This window comes from Daldinia decipiens, assembly GCF_022478715.1.
Source record: "Daldinia decipiens strain CBS 113046 unplaced genomic scaffold F4813scaffold_19, whole genome shotgun sequence".
NCBI lineage: Eukaryota > Fungi > Ascomycota > Sordariomycetes > Xylariales > Hypoxylaceae > Daldinia > Daldinia decipiens.
This window is the reverse complement of record NW_026054562.1, coordinates 299,268-325,030: the sequence shown is the minus strand read 5'-3', so window position 1 is coordinate 325,030 and position 25,763 is coordinate 299,268. Positions and strand designations below refer to the sequence as shown.

Here is a 25,763-nt window from a genome sequence, read left to right as displayed (position 1 = left end):
TCGTCGATCTCGCCCTATTTAGGTGAGGATGACTCCAAATCTCCATCGCGTAGACCTGTTTTTCTCCCTTTTCTCCTACCTTCGCCTTGCAAGAAATCGGCACATATTCACAACTCCTAGAAAAAGGACGCAAAAATGGCAACACCAGATTCAACATGGTAAAATTGCCAATAATGCTATTTTTAAAATTGAAGGGTTGCGCATATCGTTGATCGACGGGGGGATACCAATGAGAACAAGGCAGCGCGTCGCGGGAAAATCTGCCGGTTGAATTTGTGGATCATATGAGTCAGATTTAATATAGATTCGCAACCGCATCTCATGCCTCTTGCGACGGGCCTGCGCCCGGCAAGTTGCCCGTGTTTGAGGTGACGGAAGAGCCGGGCGGGATGGGAAGTGGGGGGAGAACCTTGTAACCTAGTAGGTATTTACATATCTCCTGTTGAGTTTCACGACTCATGCGGATATCTTGTTTTCCGCCGGTAGAGTCCAGGTATAGTCGCTTGGGAAATTATAGGGAAGAGGTGCTTTGACGTTAATAAAACGGTATAGCGATCACACATCACACGAGTTAAAGTTGGCAGTCGGTTATGTTAAATCTTGATTTATAGCAAACATTTACGTAAATTTTAGTTTTTTCATGATAAAAAAAGACATTGGATTGTTCGTCTTGAAGTTGGAGGTTTAACGATGTTGAAATACATTATGTAGTGGTGAGAGAGTCTTGCATAGAATGATTCTATCTATGTACCTGTTATTCATTTAATGAAGTATATGCTGACGGACCGGTGGCGGCTACAGACAGCTGGCAATAGAAAGTACCTTAGTACCTAACCTAGTCGATTACCTTAGGTTAGATAATCAATAGCTTGATATCAGACCCTTTATCGATAAGTCGCGCTTAAGTGACGCTGTACAATTTCGCTGCGCTTTGCACTGCAATTTGACCGTCCAGCCGCGCGCCATTGACTTCGTTACTGAACATTGAATACAAAATTTCTTATCAAACTGAAACCTATATTCAAGATGACGAGTCTCAAAAGACCGCAGGGTGCTGACTCGTATTCTCCGAATCTCTCGAGCAAGACCTATGTGAGATCTACCAAGAGCGGCAAGGTCCAAAAGATTGTGCGCGAGGTCTATCTTCGCCAAGATATTCCTTGCTCCTCCAAGCTATGTTCAAAATGTCGGGCCACAGCACCAAGAAACGCGGGCGGAGAGTGTGAGTTTTCATATTCGGTTAGTAAGAAGCGCCCATAGGTATCAAGGCTAACTTCAACTCTAGTAAGCCCTTTCGTCCTCTCGGACAGGCCAGCCGGTACCAAGGCTTACCCGCAAGGACATTACCTTGTCCCAGACACAAATGCTCTGCTTAATGCTATGGATCTATTCGAGCAAAGCTCTGCGTTTTATGACGTTATTATTTTACAGACCGTCCTAGAGGAACTACGCAACAGGTCTTTGCCGCTATATAACCGGCTGATTGGCCTGACCAAAAGTGAAGACAAACGCTTTTACGTATTCTTCAACGAGTTCAGACTCGAGACCCACGTACCGAGAGAGAAGGATGAGACCATCAACGACAGGAATGACAGGGCCGTACGGCAAGCTGTCAAGTGGTACAATGACCACCTAAACCAGAACAAGAGCAAGCAGTTACCGGTAACGGTTATGCTTACAGACGATATATTGAATATCGAAAAGGCCAAAAAGGAGAAGGTTCCGGCTATTACATTACGTGACTACGTATCAGGACTCGAGGATGCAGACCGACTACTCGACATGATTCCTGAATCACAAGAGAGGGGCATGTCTAGAGATAAGAATACTTCTACATTCTTATATCCCGAACATTATACTCTCTCAAAGATGATGACCGGAGTCAAGAGTGGCGTTCTCCATCAGGGTATATTTAATGTATCCCCGTACAATTACCTTGAAGCCTCGATCAAGGTTCCCGCGTTTCCAAAAGCGCTGATTGTTCTTGGACGTGAAAACATCAACCGTGCAGTAGATGGAGATGTTGTCGTCGTGGAAGTTCTCCCCCAAGACCAGTGGAAGGTGCCCTCTACCAAGATTATCGAGGAAGAGGCCATCACGAAGAACGAGAGCGCCGACAATGAAGAAGGCGGTGATATAGTTACCGAACAGGAGAGGCGAGCTCTACAAGAGCAAGTCAAAAAGACGCAAGGTTTAAGCACAGAAGGTCGACCTCAGCCTACTGCGAAAGTAGTCGGTATAATCAAGCGAAACTGGCGTCAATATGTCGGTCATGTCGACCCATCGTCTGTTAGCCGATCTGGCACCCAAGGCAGGAAGCAAGAAAGTGTCTTCCTAATCCCGATGGATAAGAAAGTACCAAAGATCCGCTTACGTACAAGACAAGCTGGCGAGATTGTTGGAAAGCGAATACTCGTCGCAATCGATTGGTGGGATCGCGAATCTAGACACCCCGTCGGTCACTTTATCAGGTCTCTGGGTGAATTAGAGAGCAAGGCCGCGGAGACTGAAGCGCTGCTGCTTGAGTACGATGTCCAATACCGGCCGTTCCCGAAGACGGTGCTAGATTGTCTCCCTAAGGAGGGACACGATTGGATAGTACCAACTAGCACCGACGATCCTGGCTGGAAAGACCGGGAGGACCTTCGAGGCCTTCTTATCTGCAGCATCGATCCTCCCGGCTGTCAGGATATCGATGACGCGTTACACGCAAGACCACTACCAAATGGAAACTTCGAGGTCGGTGTTCATATTGCAGACGTTTCGCACTTTGTGAAGCCGAGTAATGCGATGGATACCGAAGCAAGCATCCGAGGAACGACTGTCTATTTAGTAGACAAGCGTATCGACATGTTGCCGATGTTGCTAGGTACTGACCTTTGCTCCCTAAAACCGTACGTAGAGCGTTACGCGTTTTCGGTGCTATGGGAAGTCAATCGAGATGCCGATATCATCAACGTGAGATTTACCAAGTCTGTCATCAAGTCTCGTGAAGCATTCAGCTACGAGCAGGCACAATTACGTATCGATGATGCATCTCAACAGGACGACCTAACCCAGGGTATGAGGACACTATTAATGCTATCGAAAAAGCTGAAACAAAAACGAATGGACGCCGGAGCTCTAAGTCTCTCATCACCCGAAGTCAAGGTCGAGATGGAATCAGAAACCTCGGATCCGATTGACGTCAAGACGAAGGCGCTGCTGGATACCAACTCCCTCGTAGAAGAGTTCATGTTGCTCGCCAACATCAGCGTTGCGAGCAAAATCTATGAGGCCTTCCCTCAAACAGCCATCCTACGACGCCACGCCACGCCGCCTAAGACCAACTTCGACGAGCTAGCCAACCAGCTCAAGGTGAAGCGCGGATTCGAGTTACACTTCGACTCGTCAAAAGCGTTGGCCGACTCTCTAGACCAATGCGTAGACGCGCGAGAGCCGTTTTTCAACACGCTGGTGCGTATCATGGCGACGCGGTGCATGATGAGCGCCGAGTACTTCTGCGCAGGCACCCAAGCATTCACCGAGTTCCGACATTACGGTCTCGCGTCTGAGATCTACACGCATTTTACGAGTCCAATCCGACGGTACGCTGACCTCGTCGCCCACCGCCAGCTCGCAGCCGCCATCGAGTACGAGCCAATGCACCCAGCGGTGCGCTCACGCGGGCGCCTCGAGGCCGTGTGCAAGAACATCAACGTGCGGCACCGCAACGCGCAGCTCGCGGGCCGCGCCAGCGTTGCGTACTACGTCGGACAATCACTACGGGGCCGGGTCGCGGAGGAAGAAGGCTTCGTGATGAAGATATTCAGCAACGGGTTCGTGGTCCTGGTGCCGAGGTTCGGTATCGAGGGCCTGATTCGACTACGAGATCTAGCGGAGCCGGAACCGGAGAGCGTGTTCGATGCGGATACGTATACGCTGAAGACTAGCGGGAGTAGGGAGGTTACTGTCGAGTTGTTTATGAAAGTAGTGGTGCGTATCCAGGATGTTAAGGACGAGGCGACGGGCAAGAGGGGTGCGAAGATGGAGCTTGTTAGGGCTGGATAGATATTTTGATGAAGTGAGGGAAATAAATTTGGGGGTCTAGGTGTTGTGGTTTGCTAAAGGGGCAACACGACATAGCTATAAGAGTCGAGTGCCTAGGTACTTATCATAAGATTCTGTTATTTAGGCGTGGTTAATGGATATGCCTTGTCGACGATAGAGAACTGTCACTCGTGAACTCTGATCTCATACTCGTTTTACGCCCTGGCTTAGGTCTTAAGGTCTCACATCTTACTACTTGACGACTTTACTAACTAAATTGCTTCGCCCTAGGAAACAGGTCTTCTTCCGTAGACTTCGCTACTGCGGATGACAGTGATACGGATAAATCAGGTGTTAAATGTGTAGTCAAGCACCACGATATATTTGTTCCTCGACAGAGTCAAGATCTCTCAGGTCATCCTTACTATTTGTAAAGTCTTTCTATATGGTGTTTGTCTCACATAACATCAGCTAGCTACCTACCTACCTAGGTACCCAGGTCCCTAAGCTAGTACATCTCACGACAGGCACTTAGAATACCAAGGTTAGGTAGGAAATAGGCAAATGTCCAAACCCATCGCACACGACACTGGTATAATATAAAATCACGCATTCGCATCTTGGCCGCGGATATTGCCAAGGAGGAGGAGGAGGAGGAGGAGGCAAGTACATAGTTAGTTAGTATATTGGGCTTGGGTAAATGTCTCCGACCTAGACTCTAGAGACCGAGTCTGGCTAAGATGTAGGTTAGGTATGCATCGTGTATGGATGTTACGATTGCATTGCCTTGCCTTGCCCAGGTATGATGTAGTATCCATCCGTCTGCAAACTTTCTAAGAGCGACTAACCTAGTAAGCTTCTACGGGTGCTTCGAAGGGCGAGGGATGACTAGGTACCTAGGCATAATCTGTTCCGTATTTGCTATGTGAGCGGTTCTTTGAATTACTCTGCCTAATTTATATACTATAGTACTGAAGCCAGAGAAGTAGTATGTATCGCGTTGGCTTGCCTACTACCTAAAGCCCGTAGTATGTATGTATGTATGTATGTATGTATGTATGTATCTGCACCAGCTCACCTTCATAGACATCCCGAGCTCTTCATGACACGACCTAGCCTACCCTCATACAGGTAGGTAAGTAAGTTCGGTATCCTTACCGACAACGAACCCCTAAAGCCAAAGCCTTCCTATCTATCTATCCAGACACGCCACCGTCTTCAAAGCAAACTCGTTAATTTCGTATCGTATCGTACCGTACCGTACCGTATCAACATGACATACATAAAATACCCCAGGCCGCAGTTCGCAGCACCGGTTTCTCCCGGCCAAGCGAGCCCTGCACGCGAGTAATGACAGCTCTTGGCCGCGGCGCCTTATAGGCTACCACCTACGTATTTATTCACATATATAGTACGGAATACATATACCTGCCAATCTACATACATACATACATACATATGCATATGCATCTAGGAACCGCTGCCCCTGGCCCTGGCCTTCTTCTGCTCGGCCTCCGGATACCCTGCATACCGCTGGAAGCCTATCGACGCAGCAAGGCCGTCCCGCGAATAGGAACCGCCCGTCCGGAACTTACCGCGCAAATGCCGGTGCAGCCTTCGATACATATGTATGTATGTATGTATGTGTGCACGTACATGCATACATATGTACTTACTCGCGCGGTCCAGCTATAATAGCTTCTGGCCAGTGTTCTTCTGTCCGTGCCCGGTCCCCTATTTATTTGCTAGGGGGAGCGCGTGGAAAGGCTGGGGGGCATATGGACGGACATACCTACATGGACTGCAGATGCACGGGGTTAACTGGCCGTTCCTGAACGGGGGGTGTTGCGTGCGAATCTACATACATACACCATGTGTGTGCATGTATGTACAATCGGCATTACGAATACGCTATTGTATGTACGTACGCTGGAACCAAGATGCTAGAATTAATAGTGCAGTTATGTAGTTGGTTACTCTGTATGTATTCACGGAAGTATTCCCGTAACTATCTAAATCTTCATCTCAACTTCCCCTGCCGCCGGGCTATAACAGACGTCATTATAGGGAATATCTGATTAATAAGAAGTCGAAAAGGTTGGGGAGAAGAAAAGGGGTTTTGCAAACAAGATACGTCAAGCCCAAAACGGCAATGAGCTCCCTAATTCGAGCCAAGTGGCGATTGAAGCCGTCCGATTTGGGAAAGCTTGCGGGTCTAGAATGGGCATGTAGCGCCGGCGCCATAGTCCGGAATGGGGGGGGCGTCCGGTGGGATATCCTTGTCTGTAGTATTGTACAACTTTAATAGCACAATGAGCACAATGAGCACAATGAATGGAATATACCTAGTGGCGGGTTTACTCGATCTGCTTTGTTCATAGCGGCGTCGATGGGGCATACAAGGTAATTAATTACTTGCTTGGGGCCGTTGAGGGGTGCAGAAAGCCAAGTGACAAAGGTAACGGTTGGCTGAACCAGCTTTCTGGGAGTTTAGGACAATATGTATTCCGTAAGTGTGTTTTCACATCCTAGGCGATGATGACCTGCTGCAAGGCGAACAACGTGAGAGGTTCGGACCGCCACAGCATTAGTTCTTCGCCATCACGGGCCGTTCTGAACCAAGACTAGTATATCCGTTCGCCTTGGAACTTTGGTTAACAAGTTCAAAGTTGAATTCTGATATCATCGACGGCCCACCTCGCAAGTTTATTATAGGTGGTAGGTAGTTATTGTATGTATAACTACTGAAAAGTAGTAACCAGGTTTGCTTCGCGTGGTTACAGCATTATCTCGCTGTCAGTCAGTGGTATCGGCGCCAATCTACACTTTGTAATTAGCTTGCTAGCCGAGACTCGTGCAATGAACGCACGACCATTAATTCCAAAGTGGATCTTACATAGGAGGTCTATTTACTGTATGTAGTATACCTATGTATGTACGGTAAGTGGCCAAAGAGACGTCATGTCCGTGAACCGACCAAGTGGGAGAGCGTCCGCGCATGGATAGCAAATTCCCCTAACTTCGACGCAAGGGTAGCGTCCATGTATGTAGCTACCCAAGGCTATGCTTTCGAATTACCCTCCCATGTATCAAATTAGTCACTTCGTGGGGGACAAGATTGTATGGTGGTGTTTTCGAGACCCGGATAATATATTTCTTCCCACTGATGTGGATACGTTAGACGTCTATGATAGGCACGTGTATATGGCAATAAGCCGCTGTTATAAGAGTGCCATTGAAGAATGCGACTATATATTCGGCTAGCTATAGTGACAAGCCCGCAATACATTGTCTCTCCTCATTAATGTCTCGGCTAGCATCGCTACGTGATAGGACCTAGTCCTCTCCACGATCCGTATCTCAACATATTTCGGTAGTCGTGATTATGGTCGCCCGGTTGAGAGAGTAGCTCTGTGGCATGCGGTCAGCCAAAATTTCATCAATAAACAACCAGAACCAATGAATAGTAGCTTTCATTTAAGGCATCTAGAGTCACCGGTACGCTGTCGGAATGAATGCTACCGTCAATATTGTGCTTACAACAGCCTGCATATCGAATTGTTTGGTACCTAGCGGCCCTTCACCATGAGCGGTGCGTCATGGCCTTGAGTGATCAGATATAACGTCGGCGCAACTGACTAATAAAGTTCTTTGCCACGTATACTATGGCCTTTATACAGCCTAGACTTGAAGGTATATGGTGATTACGTTCATAAGGTAGGATTACGGTGATATTAGGTTCGACAACGCGTGATTGATTATTTGCGCCACTCGCGAGTACACTTTTGAGTCGTTGATATGTGATAGAGAAAGAGGGGGGGGGGGGGGATCTCAGTAAATTGTTCCCTTCATCAGCTCTCATTTCGAATACCGGCGATCGATTTCTGGCACAGAAGCGAAGTAAGGGTGGCTGCTCAGAGCCCATCCCGACGCGGAGAAACGCTGTTGGGCATCAGGACGAGCGCTTCGTATTACGCATCCGTGGCGGCGCATTTACTCTTGGCCTTTTCGAACGATTACGTCCTAAACTGGAATGCTTCCCTAAGCCGCGAACCCGGTCTGGGGGTTTCACCGCCGCGATGCTTTGTCAAAGGGTAGGGTTGCAATATAGGCATCGCTATAGAATTGGTGGTGAATTGGGAATGCCTTGGTGCAGGATCACCCACCCTCAAGTCTCATCGGCATCTTTGTAATAGCGAGCTAGTGGTATTTTCCTCGAGAAAGCTTAGATATAACGAAGCTCCTACGAATGTAGGACTATTGTGGCTGTTATCACATATGAGCTTTGATATTGACATGGCCGGTATGATGCAGCTGAGAGATCGAGCTGAACTTGAAACGTATCTTTCGACCTAGGGCGATTGCGGACCATGCTGCAAACCTGCGAGTCATTATGCACCTTCGCAACGACGGCGGATACTAGCTCCACTTAGAGGATACTAAGCAGGTAATATGGTAGTATGCCGTGACCGCAATGCAGGAATACATCTTGTTTTTAGGACTGGGGATAGGAAGAGCCCTGATGTGATCATGTATGCTCAAAACAAGGCGATATGATTTAGCCTTTTGACCTCATTAGGAATATAATGTAGAGTAGGTATCCAATCAACAGTATATCCTCAACTGTTACCTTAGAGGCTTACTATTTGCATGAGGGGGCAGAACATACATTACGTAGGAACAAATATTAACCATGGGATTTTTCCTGCAGGGCGCCTTTTTCAGCAACTCCTTAGTAATAGTGTGCTTCATCAAAAGCATACCAGAACGTCGGGACGTTGGTAGGATTTAGAGACGTAAGACTGGCGGTGAAATATTGGAGTAGGCTTGTCAATATTGAAGTTGAGAAGTTGAAGGATCAGATGGGAAATGGACGAATGAGATGTACATAGAAGTGGGTCGTACGTGGCTTCCAACCGGTAAGTTTAGCGTATAGGGCTGCCTACATGTAGTAAGTCCCTACATTAGTAGGTACTTACACTAATGTACATACATACCTACATGTACCTAGGTACCTAACGTGCCACACCTTACGGAACACTTAGAATTATATACATTTATACATAGGTGCATGCGTACCTAGGTAGGTACATTAGGTATGTACCCAAGATACCTACATATTCCCCCAAATATTCTCTCGTATTAACAAGCCTTATTATTATCCGCAAAGGGACGAATACATGTATATATCGGGCCAAGCTCCAAAAATGTCAGCCTTTACGTGTAACATATGCAAGCACTTTAGGTGTTTACGTATGTACATGAAATGCCCGTTAGGCGACCGGCAGACAACCTAAATTAGATTCGATATATCGTCATCAATTCAGCGTGCAGCCAATATGCCGAGCGACCCCACGACCTGTCAGGTACACTGCATCGCGGTGCTGCAAGGGCGTTTGCAGGTAATGTTGAGTGCATATATGTGTATATACTCCAATAGGTATACTTATATGTTAGATACAGGTAAGAAAATCTATAAATTTGCATATTCGTGTCTTGAATTAGTTTATCACATGTCTTTCCGAGACAAGGCTGAACAGCGTGCTACACAACGCGATAATTCATCGGCTGGCGTAAATTAGTAAGTCATTTAAGTCATTTACAAGCTTGATCCATGTACGTACCTAACTTAGCTAGCCAGCCAGCCGCACAGTCTAGCGTTTCCTTGCTTGCTACGCCTCGGGGATGCATCCACTATCGAGTCATGTGGCCGGCTTTATGTATACGATCAGCTGAAGTGCATAAATTGCTTATCAAGAGGATTGCGATGGGCATTATCGGTATCGTATAACCAACACGCACTAGATATGTACATACTATGTAATGTAAAGTGTATTAATATAGACGTGTAAGCCCTATATTAGTAGATCAGGTAGTGAACCCTGAACTAACATTCCGATGGGTCGGAGAATTAATGACTTTGTCCGTCCCAACTTTCGAGAGGCGGCATGAATTGGTAACAAGTAGCGAAAGGGAGAACGGATGTTCCCAATTTCGGGTTTGCCATCTCCACAACTTTTGTTATGTTTAGTACGTAGTTCCACACGATAACTAGGTAGTTACGGGAAATATAAACCAAAGCTTCTTGCTTTGCCTCATTCTTGTATGCACATACGAAGATCAACAGGAGAGTTTTCGGTCTTCGGCTTAGCAGGCTGACGACGATTTAGGTGCTTTGACTTTTCAGAGGACCTTTCAGTGGAAGTGTAAGCTGTAAGCCGTACGCATTAGTGTACCTAGGTTAGAGAGCTATGTACATACATAGTGTAGAGCATCAATCTGGGGATACCTCAATGACATCTACTCGTACGATAACTATTATGGATGGGGGTGGCTGAGCTGTTTATGTACCTCAAGACAGACGCTTTTGGTTTGTTTGGAGAAAGACAATTATTATTTTATGTATCTCTGATGTAAGTACGTGTACGCAGGGATTTTTGCTGCATGTATGAAATATCACAGAGCTTGGACCACGGTTAACAAGCCGATCTCCGTAAAGAAACGGTAGTACGTAGCTACAGTACTAACGGAGTTAACGGGATCAGTTGCGGTTAATTATGGGGGCTAATGTACAAGTTTTATGTACCTACCTACCTTATGTAGTTAAAGTATTGTACCTAGGTAGATTTTCTCGAGCTTACCTAAAGCTCTAAAAAGATTGGCGCGCGAACCTTGGAAGTCTTCCGTTACATCGCCATCGACGCTCATTTCTGTCGTGAAATTACATTGTGGCATTCGCCCAGTTCACGCTCTGAGCCTCAGGAGATTTCTGAGCTTGACCGCTTCTTCTGGCCTGGTCATTTGATTGATTTTTCTCAACACCATAACTAAAAGTCAGAATACTATCGTGAAGCTTGTAATAAATGGCCGGTTCAATATTTCGGAGCCGACGACACTTCTGTCCATGCCCCCGAGTGTAGGTACATATTACATGCATCTACTCATGTCTACTACATTGTACTTGGGCGAGGCACATTAGTAGCTCAACACACCGGGCCAATGGCAGCCGTACACGACGGTCGACTCTTGTTTCATCACCTGCGGGCTGAAAGCGTCAAATACTATTCACCTAGGCTCGACCTACTGCTATTCGCCAGGCCGATTAGATAGGTGAGGAGATCTCGGTAGCTTTCCTTGCCCGACAGGGTGTCGTAGTTGCAATAGGAATCAGGAATCGAAGTAGGATTAAATATTCCGGACTATGGGGTCCGAAAACAAAGGGATCGCCCAATGGCAGTCCACACCACCACCGAACCGCCAACGGAGGTTACAACACTCTCAAGGTCGGGTCACAATTAGACCGAAACCAGTTGTTGATACTCTAAACACAGCATACAGCATTGAAACACGGCATTGTGGCTTGTTTCGACTTTCTTATGATTGATGACGTACATCGGTATATGTATGAATCTCTATTCGAGACAACGCCGCCTGTCAATCGAGAAGTAGAGGCCGGGCCAAGCCACTGTTTAGATATGACGAGACATTGACTTATACGGACCGATCCTAAAACAGAAGCAACTATCTATAATCACCGCCAGAGAAGAAGATATTAACTAGAGACAGTTGCAAAAGAGGCTGTCACATCTCGTCTGTTTAGGGCAGAACTCTTACTTGGCCGAAGAGGTTGCACGATGCTGGACTCACATTTGCGGACAAAACCTCAGCCTGGTTAGCTCGCCCTTCTGATTTCCCATGCAGTGGTGACCAGCAGCAGCATGCACCGTAGAATAAGGACATGCAGAAGCCGAACGGCGGGTTTCACCCACCCACCCTTCTTACCTGCATACATTAAGCCCAAGCAGGCAAAGGCAAGTAAGCAAACGTCTCCGAGACAAGACACACACACACACGATCGACGAATCCCACGCTCACGATAGCACGCACGTTTCTAGCACGTTGACGCTCTGGAAGGGAGGGGGACGTCAGATTGGCCTGACGGGCCCTGCCTAATATACTCAATGCGTGGGAGCGTGTAACCCGGTTGGCACAAGTTGTGACAGAGATGTCGTCGATGCGAGGTCCCGTTTTCGGTAGTCGAGGGGAAATAGCAAAAAGGTGGTTGACCCGGCCCTGAGAGCGCTATTATTCGCTAGATCTGGATAACCCCTCCTCTCCTCCTATTCTGGCCTTGCATACCTCGACTCTTAAACTCGACTGAGGCTAGTGTACTTTACTCACACCACCCCGCCTAATCCACGAGGCCCTACTCTTGGAAGAGGTGCGCCTTAGATCTCTCATTCGCCAGCCTCTACATTTATGCCTCGCGTACCTGAATCTTAGCAGGAGCCCTACGAGGAAATAGTACTAACGCATCCCCCAAAGTAGGTAGGTGAAGAAAGGCTGTAGCCAAGGTCTTGTCTCAAAGACTGAAAGAAGGGCCGCGAACACCTGGCGCCTCGTGGGCCGTGTTTCTCATTATCTCGACTGGCCCTACCTACCTAGCTTAACCACATTTTGAACGGTATGCACCATGTACATATGTAAGTAATCCGTAAATCATATATAAATCGTGGGATTTGATGGGGCCAAGTTGGGGCTAAGTTAGGGGAGAGAGTCTTTTCAAATTCCGTACTAACCTAGGAAATTGTACCTTCGATACCGTACGGATTTCCTCGCAAACCTAGCTTTTCGTGGTCGTGGGTCTGACCATGAAATACAACCCTTGCTAGGTTCTCTATTATCCGAGGGCGCCAACTCTAAGACTAGGTAAGCTACCCCCTTGTCTTATCTGGGATCAACGTTAGTGTAGAAAGGTATCATGAGGTGCAGCTACATACAAAGGTCGAGGTGCTCCAGTAGATCCATTGCGAAGGAATCTTCTAAATAAGTCCTTCGGGAACCCCCATAGCGATCAGCAATGGGCCCTTTTTTTTTCATGCCCGTTTCCAGCCTCATCGAGTTATCACCTTCTAGCTCTTGTCGATCGCTGTGATGATGGGTCCAGTATGATGTTCTCGAAACAACCCGCGCGAAAACATACCTGGACTTACATATAGCTTCCCCTTGTTAAAAACAGGCTCGCACTTACATATGTACGGCACCAAGATCCACTCCCCTCTTAATTATGTACAACCGCACACCCTTCTCGGCTTGCATTGTCCACATTTTTCTACGGCTTGGTGTGTTACTAACCCTTGTAGATCCGGTCTATGTACATAGTAGGTGAATGTCTTCTCCTCGCCTCCACGCAAATAGGAATATCAAGATCTCTTGCCCCCCTCTCCAGTCATTTCTCCCTAGCGTAGATTTCCTCTGCGCACGGCTCCGTTTCGACCAGCAGCAAAAAGGTCACCCTAGGTATAGAGCTTGCGCTCCTATACATATGGGTGGAATACTGCAATTTCGTATTTCGCCAGTCCTTTGTTTCAAGTTTTGGTCTCCAGCGGGGATTCCCATCTCCTTCTTACATGAAGAGACCAACTTACATACTGTATACTGAACAGTTATCAAGCTTATTCTTCCTTGTTCCGCCGCCCCTCAAACTCCAACAGGTTCTTGAGTGAGAAACACTCATTAAGTGTTAGTTGATTTCTTCTTACCTGTTTCCCCTAACAATCCAGCTGCAGTTTTCTTTGTCTTCATTTCGCTCAATTCATACTACAAATACTTCATAATAGCCAGGCGGGTCAATGGCTGAATGCGACTTATCATTGATTATTTACTTGGTCAACGTGGTGAACGTGGTTGAGGAGCTTTGATGAATATTCGTCCAGCTGAGCTGAGACTGATGACTGGAGACGCTCGCTATGATATTTTTGACGGTCTATCTTTTACTGGGCTTACCTGGTGTAGCTCGAACTTCACGATTATATGCTCGTCAGAATGCCCCAAGTGGGAACTTGTCGGTAGTCCTGCCATTGCCAAGTCTGAGCAGTCAGAAGGGTTCGTTCAAGGCAGACTATGTTGATTTCCGTGATACTCAATCTTTGTGAATCGGGTTGCTAACTTGTTTGTACAGAACCTCTGGCACCTTCACTGGTAGCCACTTCGTTACGGGATACCACTCCGTCGAGCATCACGAAGCAGGAACGTGGCCCACCAGGTCTTGACGGTATCGGTCCTCCGGGCCCGCCCGCTCCTGGAAGGCCACCACCTCCAGTGGAATTATTGCCACCGGTAGAAAATACTGCCAATCTAGTAACGATATCGACTATCGTTGAAACTGTGGTTGGCACAGCAATACTCACTTTCGCTTCACCAAATACTCCAACTACTGTAGCTTTGCCCGAAACTCCATCGGCCCAGCTCACGACTGTCATTACGACAAATTCTCGGTCGGCGGGATTACCCTCACCGACCACTTTCCTTGCCTCTAAAATCACATCTAGTGTTACCAGCTTGACACTGAGTGAAAATTCTAAAACGACAGCCATTGTGCTGAATTCCAACCCCGTTTCCCTACCTACCGGAACAGCCACGATGCCCAGTTCTACTTCGACTCCCAGCAGTGCCAGCTCGAATGATAACGGAAGCGGAAGTTCAATATTAACTATCGTCCTTAGTACGGTTCTGAGCGTCGCAGGTGTAGTTTTAATTGCAGTGGGGGCTTATTTATGCACGGGAGATCGGCGGAGAAGATTACCAATATTTAACAGAGGCATCACTCCGATCGGTGACGATGAGATAGCAACGTGGAAGTCGGATCGATCAGCAGAGAAGGCCAATAGGTTTACGACTCGGCCCACTTACTCGCAGAACGGATCAATATCAACATCTACCAGAAGAGCCCCAAGCTTAATCCAATACCAAAACGGCGCTCGGCCATCTCTCGAAGTAATATCGCCGAGATCGTTTATCGGCGACAAGAACAGCTTTGACCTACCGGAAATTCCCGGGGCTGTTTTGGCACGGGCACCGAACGCACGATCCGGTCTGACGGACGAGGCGATCCCTGGAGACGACCCATTCCTACCAGCCCCGAGACGACACCCGTCAAGATTGCATAAATTACCACCGAACTCGCCGGTCATGAACAATCGAAAAGAATCGCGTAGCAACAGTTTAAGAAGTTTTTCCGAACCTTCATGGCGGGATAGTGCAGTAGAAACATCGCCTCCTAGGGGCTCGAGTGAAGGCTACTCACGAATCCATCGTATCTACTCGAATTCACCGCTTCCGCCGCCGCCGAGAATATCTTATGGAGAAAACGACCAATTTACGGGCTTATCGCCGCCTCCATCGCGGCGGAATGAAAGCACCATAGGATTGGCTGTCGGCTGAGAATTATAATTCGTCGTCTATTTCGACATCCAAGTCTCCCATCCCTGTGGTTTGTACATCCAAACCTTGAGGATTTGCTAGGGGTGGAGGGGGGTGTATCTAGACGTGCTTCGTCTGTTTCAGCCCTTGAACATGCCTTGGGGAATTAACAAGGACCGGCTCGACTATCCTCGCGCACTGCCAAAGAAACAATACCATCATACCTACACGTGGATGTTCGACGGAACGAAACTGAACGAAGAGGACCGTGCGCCTTCATCGTTCAGGTTGCTTAAGGGTCAGCCTCGCTTTGGAAACTGCATGTTAGCCAGCCAATAGCAGGCCCTTTGTCTCACCTGTCAGCTTCATACCCCTTTTCGATGCATCAACATGATGCCATTTTTTTTTATACATCCCGATTTCTTGGCTTTGTGGCACAACGCCGACAGCAACAATATATATTTTTTAATTGCATTAAACTTTTTTTTCTTCCTCAGGAGTTTTTAGGAACGTCAAGACGCGAGAAACGCGAGACACGAAGGATATACCCCAGATTTCTTTTTGTTTTACCCTGGAAGCTTATTGATGAAGCGTTATGGCATCCCCTAAGAGGGATTTGACAAGATGGCATTTCTGCATTGGGCATGGGGGCGATATCTTGATGGTTTATCATTATGTCATTAAAGATATGACATTGCATTATGAAAAGCTCAAGTAAAGTAGGGCGACAAGGCAGAAAGAGGTCTTAATGTTGCTCGGACTCATTTAACCCACTGACGTTAGGTAGGGAAATGGGCCTTTAGGGGCTTGAGCAGAGGAGGCTATAAGGGGAGTAGGGGAGTATACCTAGGTAGTGAGGTATAACTGCCAAATCCTCAATTCTCCAGCGACTTATTAAATTCGGACTGTAGGTAAAACTACACCTGTAGTTGGCCTGAAGCCTCCTGCTATTCAATTACAAAATTTAATTGAAACGAAGTAAAACATTCTTAGGGTCTTTGCTAGCCTCAAGTTTTGGTGGTTGTGAAATTACAGTTGATGCTAGGCTCGGTTCGAATTTCCATCCGTCCGGAATCTGCAAAATGAAACGCATGCCGAATCACAAGGTTGCAGAAAGGGAGGATGGGGCCGTTACGGAGCGGTCGTCACAACTGGGGGTGTCCCGGGGATCTCTCGTGGATCTCGTGGATCAGTGATCGCCATTATAGACTCTCGTGTCTGCCACGTTTTATTACCATGTTCATCGATATTCGTGATTCATGCGTGTGATATTTGTTGTGCGTACATAATCCTGTTTGTGACTATGTACATACTATTACATAGTGTACTGTTAACCTTGCAGCCGATCAAACATTGTTCCCCAGGGAGTAGGGAGGTTGCTTAAGTGGGTATGTTTTATGCGGCATATTCTGCTGCCGTTCCGAGTTCCTTTTTATATGGCACGTGGAGTTGCCAAGTGTTGTTTTGGGTGTGCAGTTAGCCCCCCGAAATAGGTATAACTAAGTCTCATTATAAGCTGCTGGCTCGTTTGATAAGAAGACCAAGGCTCATTGGGCTGATCGGAAAATTCAAGTGTGTTAAGGGGGCTGGGTTGAACTTGTCTAATTGATAACTTGTTGAGCCTGGAATGTTGGAGGGTATTGCTTTGATGCTATTCATGGTGTGGAATAATCATTGAACATATTTAACAGAAAAGGGAAATGGCTGTTTAGAGGTCTGTAAAAAGTAATAAATAAAATAAAAATAAATAAAAATCAAATCAAATAGAAAGACCTGAGATTGCAATAATAGTAGAAAGAGGAAAGAAGAAAGAATAAGAGATAGAGAACTAACCTAACCTAGCAGTTAATCAAGGTTATTAAAAAATAACTAAAGCTCCTTCCCAACCTTATTAACTTGGAAAGCTCTTTACGCGTCTGGGGCGCGTCAAAACGTGGGGCACGCGCTATTAGTGGAATAATCTCATGTATTGTATTCGTACCTTCTCCATCCTTCACTTAGACATAATCAATTAAGTTCCAATGATCAACTAAATCAGCCACGACTTTTCATTCTACATCCTCAAGTACAGACTCTACCAATAATTCGCGTAATAGCCAGTGACGTCTTCCCCCGACACAGCTTTTGCATCCCAATTGCACGGTCCTCTGTCCTCGGTCCTCGGTGCACTAACTTTGCACCATGCCGCCCCGTAAAACTGACAATGCTCGACAGAGCAACTTATCCATGGCCCAGTTCGTCTACGACGGCTCCGATGCCGATGTAGATACTTCTTCTACTTCCCTTCGCCCTATTATCTCGGTTCCCGCGCGGTCTAAGCCCGTGCAGCCACAACCTACGCCCTCGATAGAAATGGATACCCAACGACCTGTGGAGGCTGCTGCATCGCCTACAGAGAAAGACAAGGAAAGGAAAGATAGCACTTCTAAGGATAATGTTACCATTGAGGTACGCAAGGAAATAACTGCTTTGCGCAAATTGTGACTAAGGACTCGATTTTATTATAGGATGTCACCCTTCCGAAGTCAATAATAATGCGCCTCGCCAAAGGTGTCCTGCCTCCGAATACCCAGATCCAAGCAAATGCTATCCTGGCCATGAGCAAGAGCGCTACTGTATTCATTAGCCACCTTGCTAATGCGTACGTTCCTATATAAAAACTAGAGCTTTGCGAGAGAGTTTATGTCAGATGTCTAACCCGGTAACAGAGCAAACGAGCATACACAAAGCTCTAACAAGAAGACTATCATGCCTGCTGATGTCTTCACCGCCCTCGATGATATAGAATTCCCTTTCTTCCGCGAAAGGCTCGAGGCTGAATTCAAGAGTACGCATTGATCCTGTCTCGCTTATCCTATGCGACGCAAACTACTAATGACTTACACAAACTCTAGAGTTTAACGAGACCCAGACAACAAAACGTAATACTTACCGTAGAAAGGTGGCTGCTGCGAAAAAGGCTGAGAAGGCTGGTGTGGAACCCAATTCCTCTATGATGTCGGCTGCCTCTACCGCAGCTACGAGTCAGCCGGATTCATCAGGCTCGCGCGCCCTGAAGAAACAGAAGCCCAACGCGCCTGATGACTCGGCTATGGAAGTAGATGTTGGTGACGAGCTGCGCGAACATAGTGATGCTGAGACGGAACCGGAGCCAGAGCAAGAAGACGAGGAAGAGGACGAGAATGAGGGCGGTGAAGAGGAGGAAGAGGAAGAAGAGGAGGAGGAGGAAGAAGAAGAAGAAGAAGAAGAGGGGAATGACCCTGACCGCTTGGAGGACCGCGAACCCCGTGATGATCACGACGACGCTCTTGATGATGGAGACAGTGACTGAAGTGACGGCGCAACTCAAGGCTGTTGGAAGCACATTTGATCACACCGAACCACGCGCGTGCTAAGAGATGCCCAACCTATCGTTAAATAGGAGAGACAGCCCGAGGACTGGCCTTGGAGTGGATATCACGGCACAGAGAACTGGGGTATACCAACTCCCTACATCGCATGTATCTTAGGGCTTGAGCAGAAAACACCAAGAAAGATTCATGCCCTCCAGGATCAGCACACCGGTTCCCTTAACACAAGCGTCAGTCACATCACGTATCCCTACCCCAATTCTCAGCTGCAGTATAGTTCGATATTCATTACCAATCGGACGAGATAATCGATACGGCGGTTCCTAGTTCTTATTATCTATCTAACACCGTTGTAATGATTGGCGCGAGAAAATCTTGCTTGTACGTGATTGCATCTGCGCTTGGTGTGTTGTTTATATTTAAGGAGTTGAGGCCTCGCCCCGTCACTGTTGCAGCGGCGTGACTGTTACATACCTACCTGCTTAGCTGCTTATGTTACCTTCCCAGCGTCTATGCCAAGCGCTTTGGTTTCGTAGGTAGGTAGACATATAGGTAGGTATTTATTATATATCTTTTAAGGTAGGGTAGGGTAGGATAGGGTAGGGTAGGGTCGCTCTAGTAATGCTGGGGGGGGGGGGGATATTCCATGATCGACATCTATGCATTTACCTACTTTAGGTATGTAGGTATCATTTACATTCATTACTTTCTTCTACCTATAGTAGCTAGCTACCTGATAGCCAGCTCTTTTACAGCCACAGACAAGTCCAATACATAGGTAGTCAATATAAACCACCTAGCCTGCCTGTCTATTCGACAGCCATCCTCACATAGCTATAACAGCCATACGTGTAACACATGTAACACATGTAACACACCAATACATCGAGTTATGAACCCCCCCTTCCCCTTCCCTTCCCTTTCCTCCTTTTGTAATACTATACACGTAAAATCATCATCATCATCATCATCATGCGCCATCAAAACGCCAAAAACGACTTACGCGTCTCGCACCGCGCGGCGCCCTCCGTCTCGCCGAGGAACGACCTATCTCCGAAGACATTTACTCCGTACTCCGCTCTGTTTCGGGTAATACCATCGCGGACTGCTCTCCGGCCGGGACGTCGTATAGGAAGCGAGGATGCCGCCATGAATAAGCAAGACAGTGCGGCAAGGTAAAACAACAGCATCGATGCAATGCTACGTTCTCACGTGGGACGCCGAGGTAAGCGATTACAGGGTATTAGTTAGTTGTATAACATATATACGTAAGACTTCCAACTCCACCGATACAGTCCTGACTGACTGACGACTGACTGACCGACCGACCAACCGACCGCATCGGTCTCCCTCCGAGCAACTAGTCTACCTAGGGTTATATAGTAACATCTTGACTAGCATAGTAGTCTACCAAATAAATGAGTATAGCCCCGAGGCGTCCCTAGTTAGTTCCCCGTTGTACAGTCCGTAACGCCCAAAAATGCCGAAAAACAAAAACCACTCTCGACTCCATCGCTCATGCAGCCGGACGTATGAATCTCAAGTCGTCAGTGCATCTCAAACATTGTTCTGCCGTCGTAGTCGTATTATATATAACCCCATACAATAAGCTTTCCTTATCCCCCTCGTCCCCTTCATACCGCCAAACAGTCCCGCATCATCATCATGGAGTTTCAAGGTCCGCTGTTGGATGAGCTGGGACCGAACTCTCTTTCTAGAGTGTCAAATAGGAAAGTGCTAGGCATAGCTGATTCGGATTCCGCTCTTGCTCGACTGACAGATTCTCTAATATGAGCCCTTCTCGCAGACTCTTGCGCCGCCTGCATGTTAGTAGGAGGAAGTAGCCGGCTACTCGCGTTGAATTCCCTGTCTACGTACGCCGGGAATGGAATAGTAGCATTGTCACCTGGTGTAGTCAGTATTGTCTCGCTAAGCGGCGGGATCCCATCCTTTTTGGTTTCTGTAACTTGAATTAAAGGCAAATCTTCAGGCCCGTATTCCTAATAAAAGCCATCTCCACCCGCACTTCCCCTGATTCCCGAAAAAGGATGTGGTGTACTTTGAGCTGAGTTGCTGCTGGTGTCACTTGGAGTCGGTGGCTCGACGACTTGGTTGCGGATCCACATGATCCATTCGTGTTGAAGTAATTCGACAGCGCTTGCTCTTCTTTTCGGGTCTCGGACAAAGCACTTGTTCAAGAAGTCGATTCCTTGCGCGCTCAACTGATCTATATTTGGAAGCTGCGGGGGATTGCCTTGAGCAATGTTATACATAATCGCCCACTCATTATCGAGGTTTGACCACGGTCGGCGGCCCGTGACCATTTCGAGAATTACGCACCCAAGCGACCACACGTCTACGGCTCCAGCGCGCCCTGGATTCTCACCCTTGATAACTTCGGGAGACATATACATGGGCGTGCCTGTCATCGACTTATTAGGTTTCGTGGCAGATAAGCCGTGTACGAGAGTGCGTCCTTGTCGTGCAATAACCTTGGCAGCGCCAAAGTCAACGTATTTGATGACACCATTGTGGTCGAGTAGGATATCTGGATGCTATTTAGCATGGGGTTGTTTCGGGGACAATAATGAAAGGGGTGAACTTACTCTCTGGTTTGATGTCACGATGAGCGATACCACTCTCATGAAGGTAAGCGAGACCTTCAAGAAGCTGCAGTGCATAAACCATGACAACTTGCTCATCCTCGATCCGACCATGCTCCAACAGAGCAGCCAACGAACCACCGGAGCAAAACTCCATAAAAATATAGACCCTGTCGCGATGCACTTCGATACCGTGGTAGGAGACTACGTTGGGATGGTTGAGAACTTCCAAAACACCCATCTCGTCTTTGATTTGTGTTGCGATTTGCGGTATTAATTTGGGGTCTTGCAGTCTGATCTCTTTTACAGCCATCAAATGACCAGTATCTAAATTCATAGCAGCATAGACGTTACCAAACGTACCACCACCAACGAAATGTCCTTGTTGCCATCTCATCGTGACATTCGTAGCAGAGGATGACAAGTAAGCCAGCGATCGATCGACTTCATTGGAAACCTCAAGCACTCGTCCAATTCCTTGTCTTTCTTCGATATTGCGTCTCTGTATTTCGTCGAGTTGAGCGAGTTGGATTAGACGTTGCTCTTGTTTATATTTGATGGCTTCTTCATCATCAAGCATACGGTTCTTGTCGAACCTCTTGAATTGTCCAACGAGAGTCTCGATACGCTCGCGCTCCAGTTGTGCGGCTTGATTAGACTTGGCACCTAGAATATCAAAGTGCGAAATGAGAAGCGACATGCACCCCGACACTTTGGCGCGTAATTTTGCGTATTCGTCATCGCCAAGTCCTAAAATTTGTCGACCTCTTGTCATGCCCATTGCAAATTCTAACGCAGGTACAGCCCAACGGAAAGACTTGCGATCGGTAACTTTGCAGTCATCGCATATGAAGCTAACCCAGTCCAAACTAAGTTTGGTGAGCTTTATGTTGTTCATTTGCCGCCGGTTGCTGTCCATATATAGGAGCGATCTCTGGCCGAACTCCGTAGCAAAGACGAAGCATGTCTGTATTAGATCTTGGCAGTCGAACCCCTTCGTTTGCTTTCGGATGATCTCAACACTGTCCATGAATGTGTTGGAAAGCTTGAAGCCAACCTTTCGAATTTCGAATAGTCTAGTGTTGACTTTGTGGAGATTTGAGCGTGCTTCCACAATAAGATCGAGATGCATATCGATTGTTTCTAGGAAGAGTTTCCTCGCGTTCGCTAGCCGGTCTTGAGATCCATCTGCGATTAGACGTATTTGGCCGAGCTTAAGATCAGGTGACTCAATATTGAGAGACTGAGGACGCCGATTGCCAAACCAATGCAATGGATTCTCCGGACGGAGTATCAATACGTAAGGGTCCGTGGGGTCCTCTGAAATCCGCTCGTGGAAGCAAGTTCGTAGTATTAATTGAACCTCATGGTCACGACCTATGAGAGCTGGCGATGCTATAATTTGAATGCCATCTACTTCATCGACGAGGAAGTGCCCAGTGACCGAAAGCCGTTCGTACAGGGATCTCAAGCCCTCGGCGCCAAGGGCAATGCTCATGTCTGATGCGTTCTCATAATGCTCGCTCAACATCCGCGAGAACCGCTGCAACATTCTCTGTCTAACTCGTACTGTATCCAACATTTGCGTGTACCTCTTGCTCATGTCGTCTGGGCTCTCCTTAGGCTTTCTCTGAAGCTCACGCTCAAATGTCTGGCTTAGGCGGTTTAGGGCTTTGTATGTGAGGTTGCTAAATTGCTCGGCGACTTCTATGTCACCTCCAACAAGATGCTGACCAATTTCGTTAGCGAAATCCCATTCTTGGAACAGAACTTCGGCCTCTTTAAAAGTGTTCTTATTTCTGCTAAGCTTCCAGTTCAACATCTTGAAGTAATATTTCAGGGCATCGAGTACAACCTGATCAAACGACTCATCAATACATGGCGGTAGGTTCCATCCAGACTGGGGCTGAGACACCATGAGATTCTCCTGCTTTATACGGATTGCAAGCTTTAGTAAGATCTCAAACTGCGATATCATCTGGTCTTGAAGAATAGGGGTTTGCTGTGTGGTTTCTTTCATTTTCCTGGCATACGCTACTCTAACCTTGATAATTTCCTCGATCAACCGCGAGGGAAAGCTGATAAGGGTAAGTAGCTCCTCAATATAAGGTGGGAGGTGTCGTTTATGGAAGGCCGCGGAGTTCATAATGAGGGTTTCTTTAGCCTTGGCAATAGTGGCTGAGATCGGCGTCAGCATGCTTCTTCGGATGAGCGACTTTGTCTTTAAAGCGTGTTCTTGCGTTGCGGTCTCGTCGTCTTCGTGCAACGACCTTAGGCCGTCCTCTTTCAAAAGACGGTCTAGAAATGAAGTTTCGTCGCTTAAACCATTGGTACTCGGCGACCTCTGCTTCGTCCTCTGGAAATCGAGGTCCTCATTACCTACCCATTTCTTAAGAATTGACAATTCGGTGTTGATCATCTCATTGGTATTATACCAAGACATGACAACATCGTAGACTTCCTGGAACGACTGAGACGTGACTTGCTGGTGCGCGATTCCCATCGCTTGCCACGAGGGATATAGACCCTCACACTTTTCTATCTTCTTAACGATATCTCGGACCTGCTCAATGGCAGGTTTACCAGCAGCAGTCTCACCTTGCACTTCGAACCGAGTGATCTCGTCAATAGTTCGGTCAAGGTTTCCTCGCGCCTCTTCGATTATTCTCCGCTGGACAGCAAGGGATCGGCCTGTCATTTTCGACCTGATTCCGAGCCACAATTCACTCTTGTAGGTAGACTTTCCACCTGATAACTCAGACGTACCAATAAGCCGCTTTTTCTCTTGTTTTACAACATCGCCGGTCAAAACTGCTGCTAGCATACCGTGCCATTCTAGCCGCTCGCGGTTCGTTGGATCCTTGATATCATCCTCGGTAGGTTGCGTGTCGTCGATCAAATTCTGGAACATTATAGTCTCGTCGTTAGGGAAGCGGTCGTCGAAGACACCTTCCGAAGAGGGGGTCTCGCCTTCAGACTCTTCATCAGAATAGTCGACGCTAGGGGTGTAAGGATCGAAATATCCATTAGGAGTACGGTCTTGGCGCATCATGCGCAGGTAGGCGGGCTCTTGATCGCGGAACTTGTCGGCAGGATCTCGTCGGCGTGATCCAGACCGTGTCGAGGTAGAGATGAAGCCGGGTTGTAGGGGAGGTCCTCTTTGGGGAGCATAAGTGCTGGAGGGAGTGCGCGTCACATGGGGTCTTTGTTGCTGCTGCGGTTGCTGCTGCTGCTGCTGCTGCTGTTGTTGTTGTTGTTGTTGTTGTTGTTGTCGGTTACCGACGCCATTCGCGACATTATTAACGCTCGCTTCGGCCGCGGAAGCTCGTGATCTCCCGACATTGTTTGCAACCGAATTTGGGGCCAGCGATGCCATAGAACTCGTAATACTACCATCTCCGTAAGGGGCAAGAGACCCCAATTCGTCCTGGCGCTCGAGCTCGTGCAGATCATGTGTATAGTCTTCGGATGAGCCCGAGCCGTCGGAATCGGTGGAAATGGCAATAGGCCGTTGAGAGTTAGACTTATCCTGTGCCAGCTCGACTTCGCTCTGGGAGAATCGAACGGCGCGTGGCGATGTTTCGGCGGACATGTCGGGAGTTAACGAATGCCACTCGCTGGAACCAAATCCAGAAGCACAAAGGTTTAGTCAGTTTGTCATCCGGAGATGTTAGCACGTGAGCCAAGGGAGATTAGAGGTTTAGAAGATGGGAAATGTATGTATTAAAAGCGACAATAGGGTTGTAGTTTGGTTTAGTCGCAGTCAAAAACAAGACGCCAAGCAAGTCAGCCGGCAGCTATTCACGATAGACCAGACCGGGGTCATCCATGAGGGAAAAAACCCGAAAAAAAACCCTTGAAATTGCAAGTGGACGAAAGCGGGTGCTGCAGGTTCCCACTCAGTCGGGCACCTTTTAGTCGACTCTACTGATTTATTTGAAGAGTACCAAATTGATCGATCCGATGAGATGACGGAAATCAAGTTCATACAATGGGGTATTTTAGGGTATTTTAGGACTAATTACTTGAAGATCAAAGTGTAGATCAAAGTGAAGATCAAATATTAAATATTCCGAGCTTTGGAAGTAAATAGGATTTTAGCTGCGAGATGGCGACAATGGCATCAATCGACATCCATGTACGTAGATAGAAGTAGGTGATCGATGTAAGGTAAAGTCAGAGGAATCAGGGTAATCGGTAATAATAAGTTATAATAAGCCTGCCGATTCAGAAACCTGCATAAGCGACTTTTCGATACTTGAGACTAAAAAGATGTAGCACGGAAAGTTGGGGTTGATTGGTTGGGCGGCGAAGGGACAACGGCGTATGAACTTATCAGGCAGCTAACCAGAAGTAAGCTGCAGGTAACACAAGCTTTGTCAGAGCCTTGGAGCTAGAGCTCCGCTGCTGTGTTGCAGTAAAAGTTCAGCGGACGCGCACATTATTACATACCTTAGGTATCATTCTTACCCGTTTCCAGTAAAGAGCAATATCCGATACGTGTCTAGTGGCAGTTTCAGCGGGAGTGTGGAAGTACCTATAACGCCACGATTCCGCCGTTACGGACAATGATCTCCGA

At 47.4% G+C, this 25,763-nt stretch overlaps 4 protein-coding genes across 4 annotated transcripts; 3 read left to right on the top strand and 1 right to left on the bottom strand.

The window, feature by feature from the left end:
• Positions 1–936: 936 nt before the first annotated feature.
• F4813DRAFT_361551 (RNB-domain-containing protein) lies at positions 937–4,281 on the top strand. Its single transcript, XM_049243533.1, has 2 exons — positions 937–1,222; positions 1,286–4,281. Exons 1-2 carry the CDS (start codon positions 1,027–1,029, stop codon positions 4,048–4,050), a joined length of 2,961 nt encoding a protein of 986 aa, XP_049099048.1. The 5' UTR covers positions 937–1,026; the 3' UTR covers positions 4,051–4,281.
• Positions 4,282–13,562: 9,281 nt separating this feature from the next.
• F4813DRAFT_90622 (uncharacterized protein) lies at positions 13,563–15,432 on the top strand. Its single transcript, XM_049249027.1, has 2 exons — positions 13,563–13,914; positions 13,991–15,432. Exons 1-2 carry the CDS (start codon positions 13,779–13,781, stop codon positions 15,250–15,252), a joined length of 1,398 nt encoding a protein of 465 aa, XP_049099047.1. The 5' UTR covers positions 13,563–13,778; the 3' UTR covers positions 15,253–15,432.
• A 1,802-nt stretch (positions 15,433–17,234) lies between these two features.
• F4813DRAFT_90595 (histone-fold-containing protein) lies at positions 17,235–18,827 on the top strand. Its single transcript, XM_049249026.1, has 4 exons — positions 17,235–17,679; positions 17,739–17,872; positions 17,940–18,058; positions 18,126–18,827. Exons 1-4 carry the CDS (start codon positions 17,413–17,415, stop codon positions 18,560–18,562), a joined length of 957 nt encoding a protein of 318 aa, XP_049099046.1. The 5' UTR covers positions 17,235–17,412; the 3' UTR covers positions 18,563–18,827.
• Positions 18,828–20,176: 1,349 nt separating this feature from the next.
• Positions 20,177–24,861, bottom strand: F4813DRAFT_90588 (MAP kinase). The gene is made up of 2 exons (XM_049249025.1): positions 21,188–24,861; positions 20,177–21,129 (listed from the first exon to the last, which is right to left on the bottom strand). Exons 1-2 carry the CDS (start codon positions 24,774–24,776, stop codon positions 20,582–20,584), a joined length of 4,137 nt encoding a protein of 1,378 aa, XP_049099045.1. The 5' UTR covers positions 24,777–24,861; the 3' UTR covers positions 20,177–20,581.
• Between the last annotated feature and the right edge of the window lie 902 nt (positions 24,862–25,763).

Coding starts and splice junctions, on each gene's coding strand:
- F4813DRAFT_361551 (XM_049243533.1), top strand. CDS start 1,027: ATGACGAGTCTCAAAAGACCGCAGGGTGCTGACTCGTATTCTCCGAAT. Junction 1,223..1,285: donor AAGAAACGCGGGCGGAGAGT/GTGAGTTTTCAT, acceptor CTTCAACTCTAG/TAAGCCCTTTCGTCCTCTCG.
- F4813DRAFT_90622 (XM_049249027.1), top strand. CDS start 13,779: ATGATATTTTTGACGGTCTATCTTTTACTGGGCTTACCTGGTGTAGCT. Junction 13,915..13,990: donor AAGTCTGAGCAGTCAGAAGG/GTTCGTTCAAGG, acceptor TTGTTTGTACAG/AACCTCTGGCACCTTCACTG.
- F4813DRAFT_90595 (XM_049249026.1), top strand. CDS start 17,413: ATGCCGCCCCGTAAAACTGACAATGCTCGACAGAGCAACTTATCCATG. Junction 17,680..17,738: donor AGGATAATGTTACCATTGAG/GTACGCAAGGAA, acceptor ATTTTATTATAG/GATGTCACCCTTCCGAAGTC. Junction 17,873..17,939: donor ATTAGCCACCTTGCTAATGC/GTACGTTCCTAT, acceptor ACCCGGTAACAG/AGCAAACGAGCATACACAAA.
- F4813DRAFT_90588 (XM_049249025.1), bottom strand. CDS start 24,776: ATGTCCGCCGAAACATCGCCACGCGCCGTTCGATTCTCCCAGAGCGAA. Junction 21,130..21,187: donor TCGTGACATCAAACCAGAGA/GTAAGTTCACCC, acceptor AATAGCATCCAG/ATATCCTACTCGACCACAAT.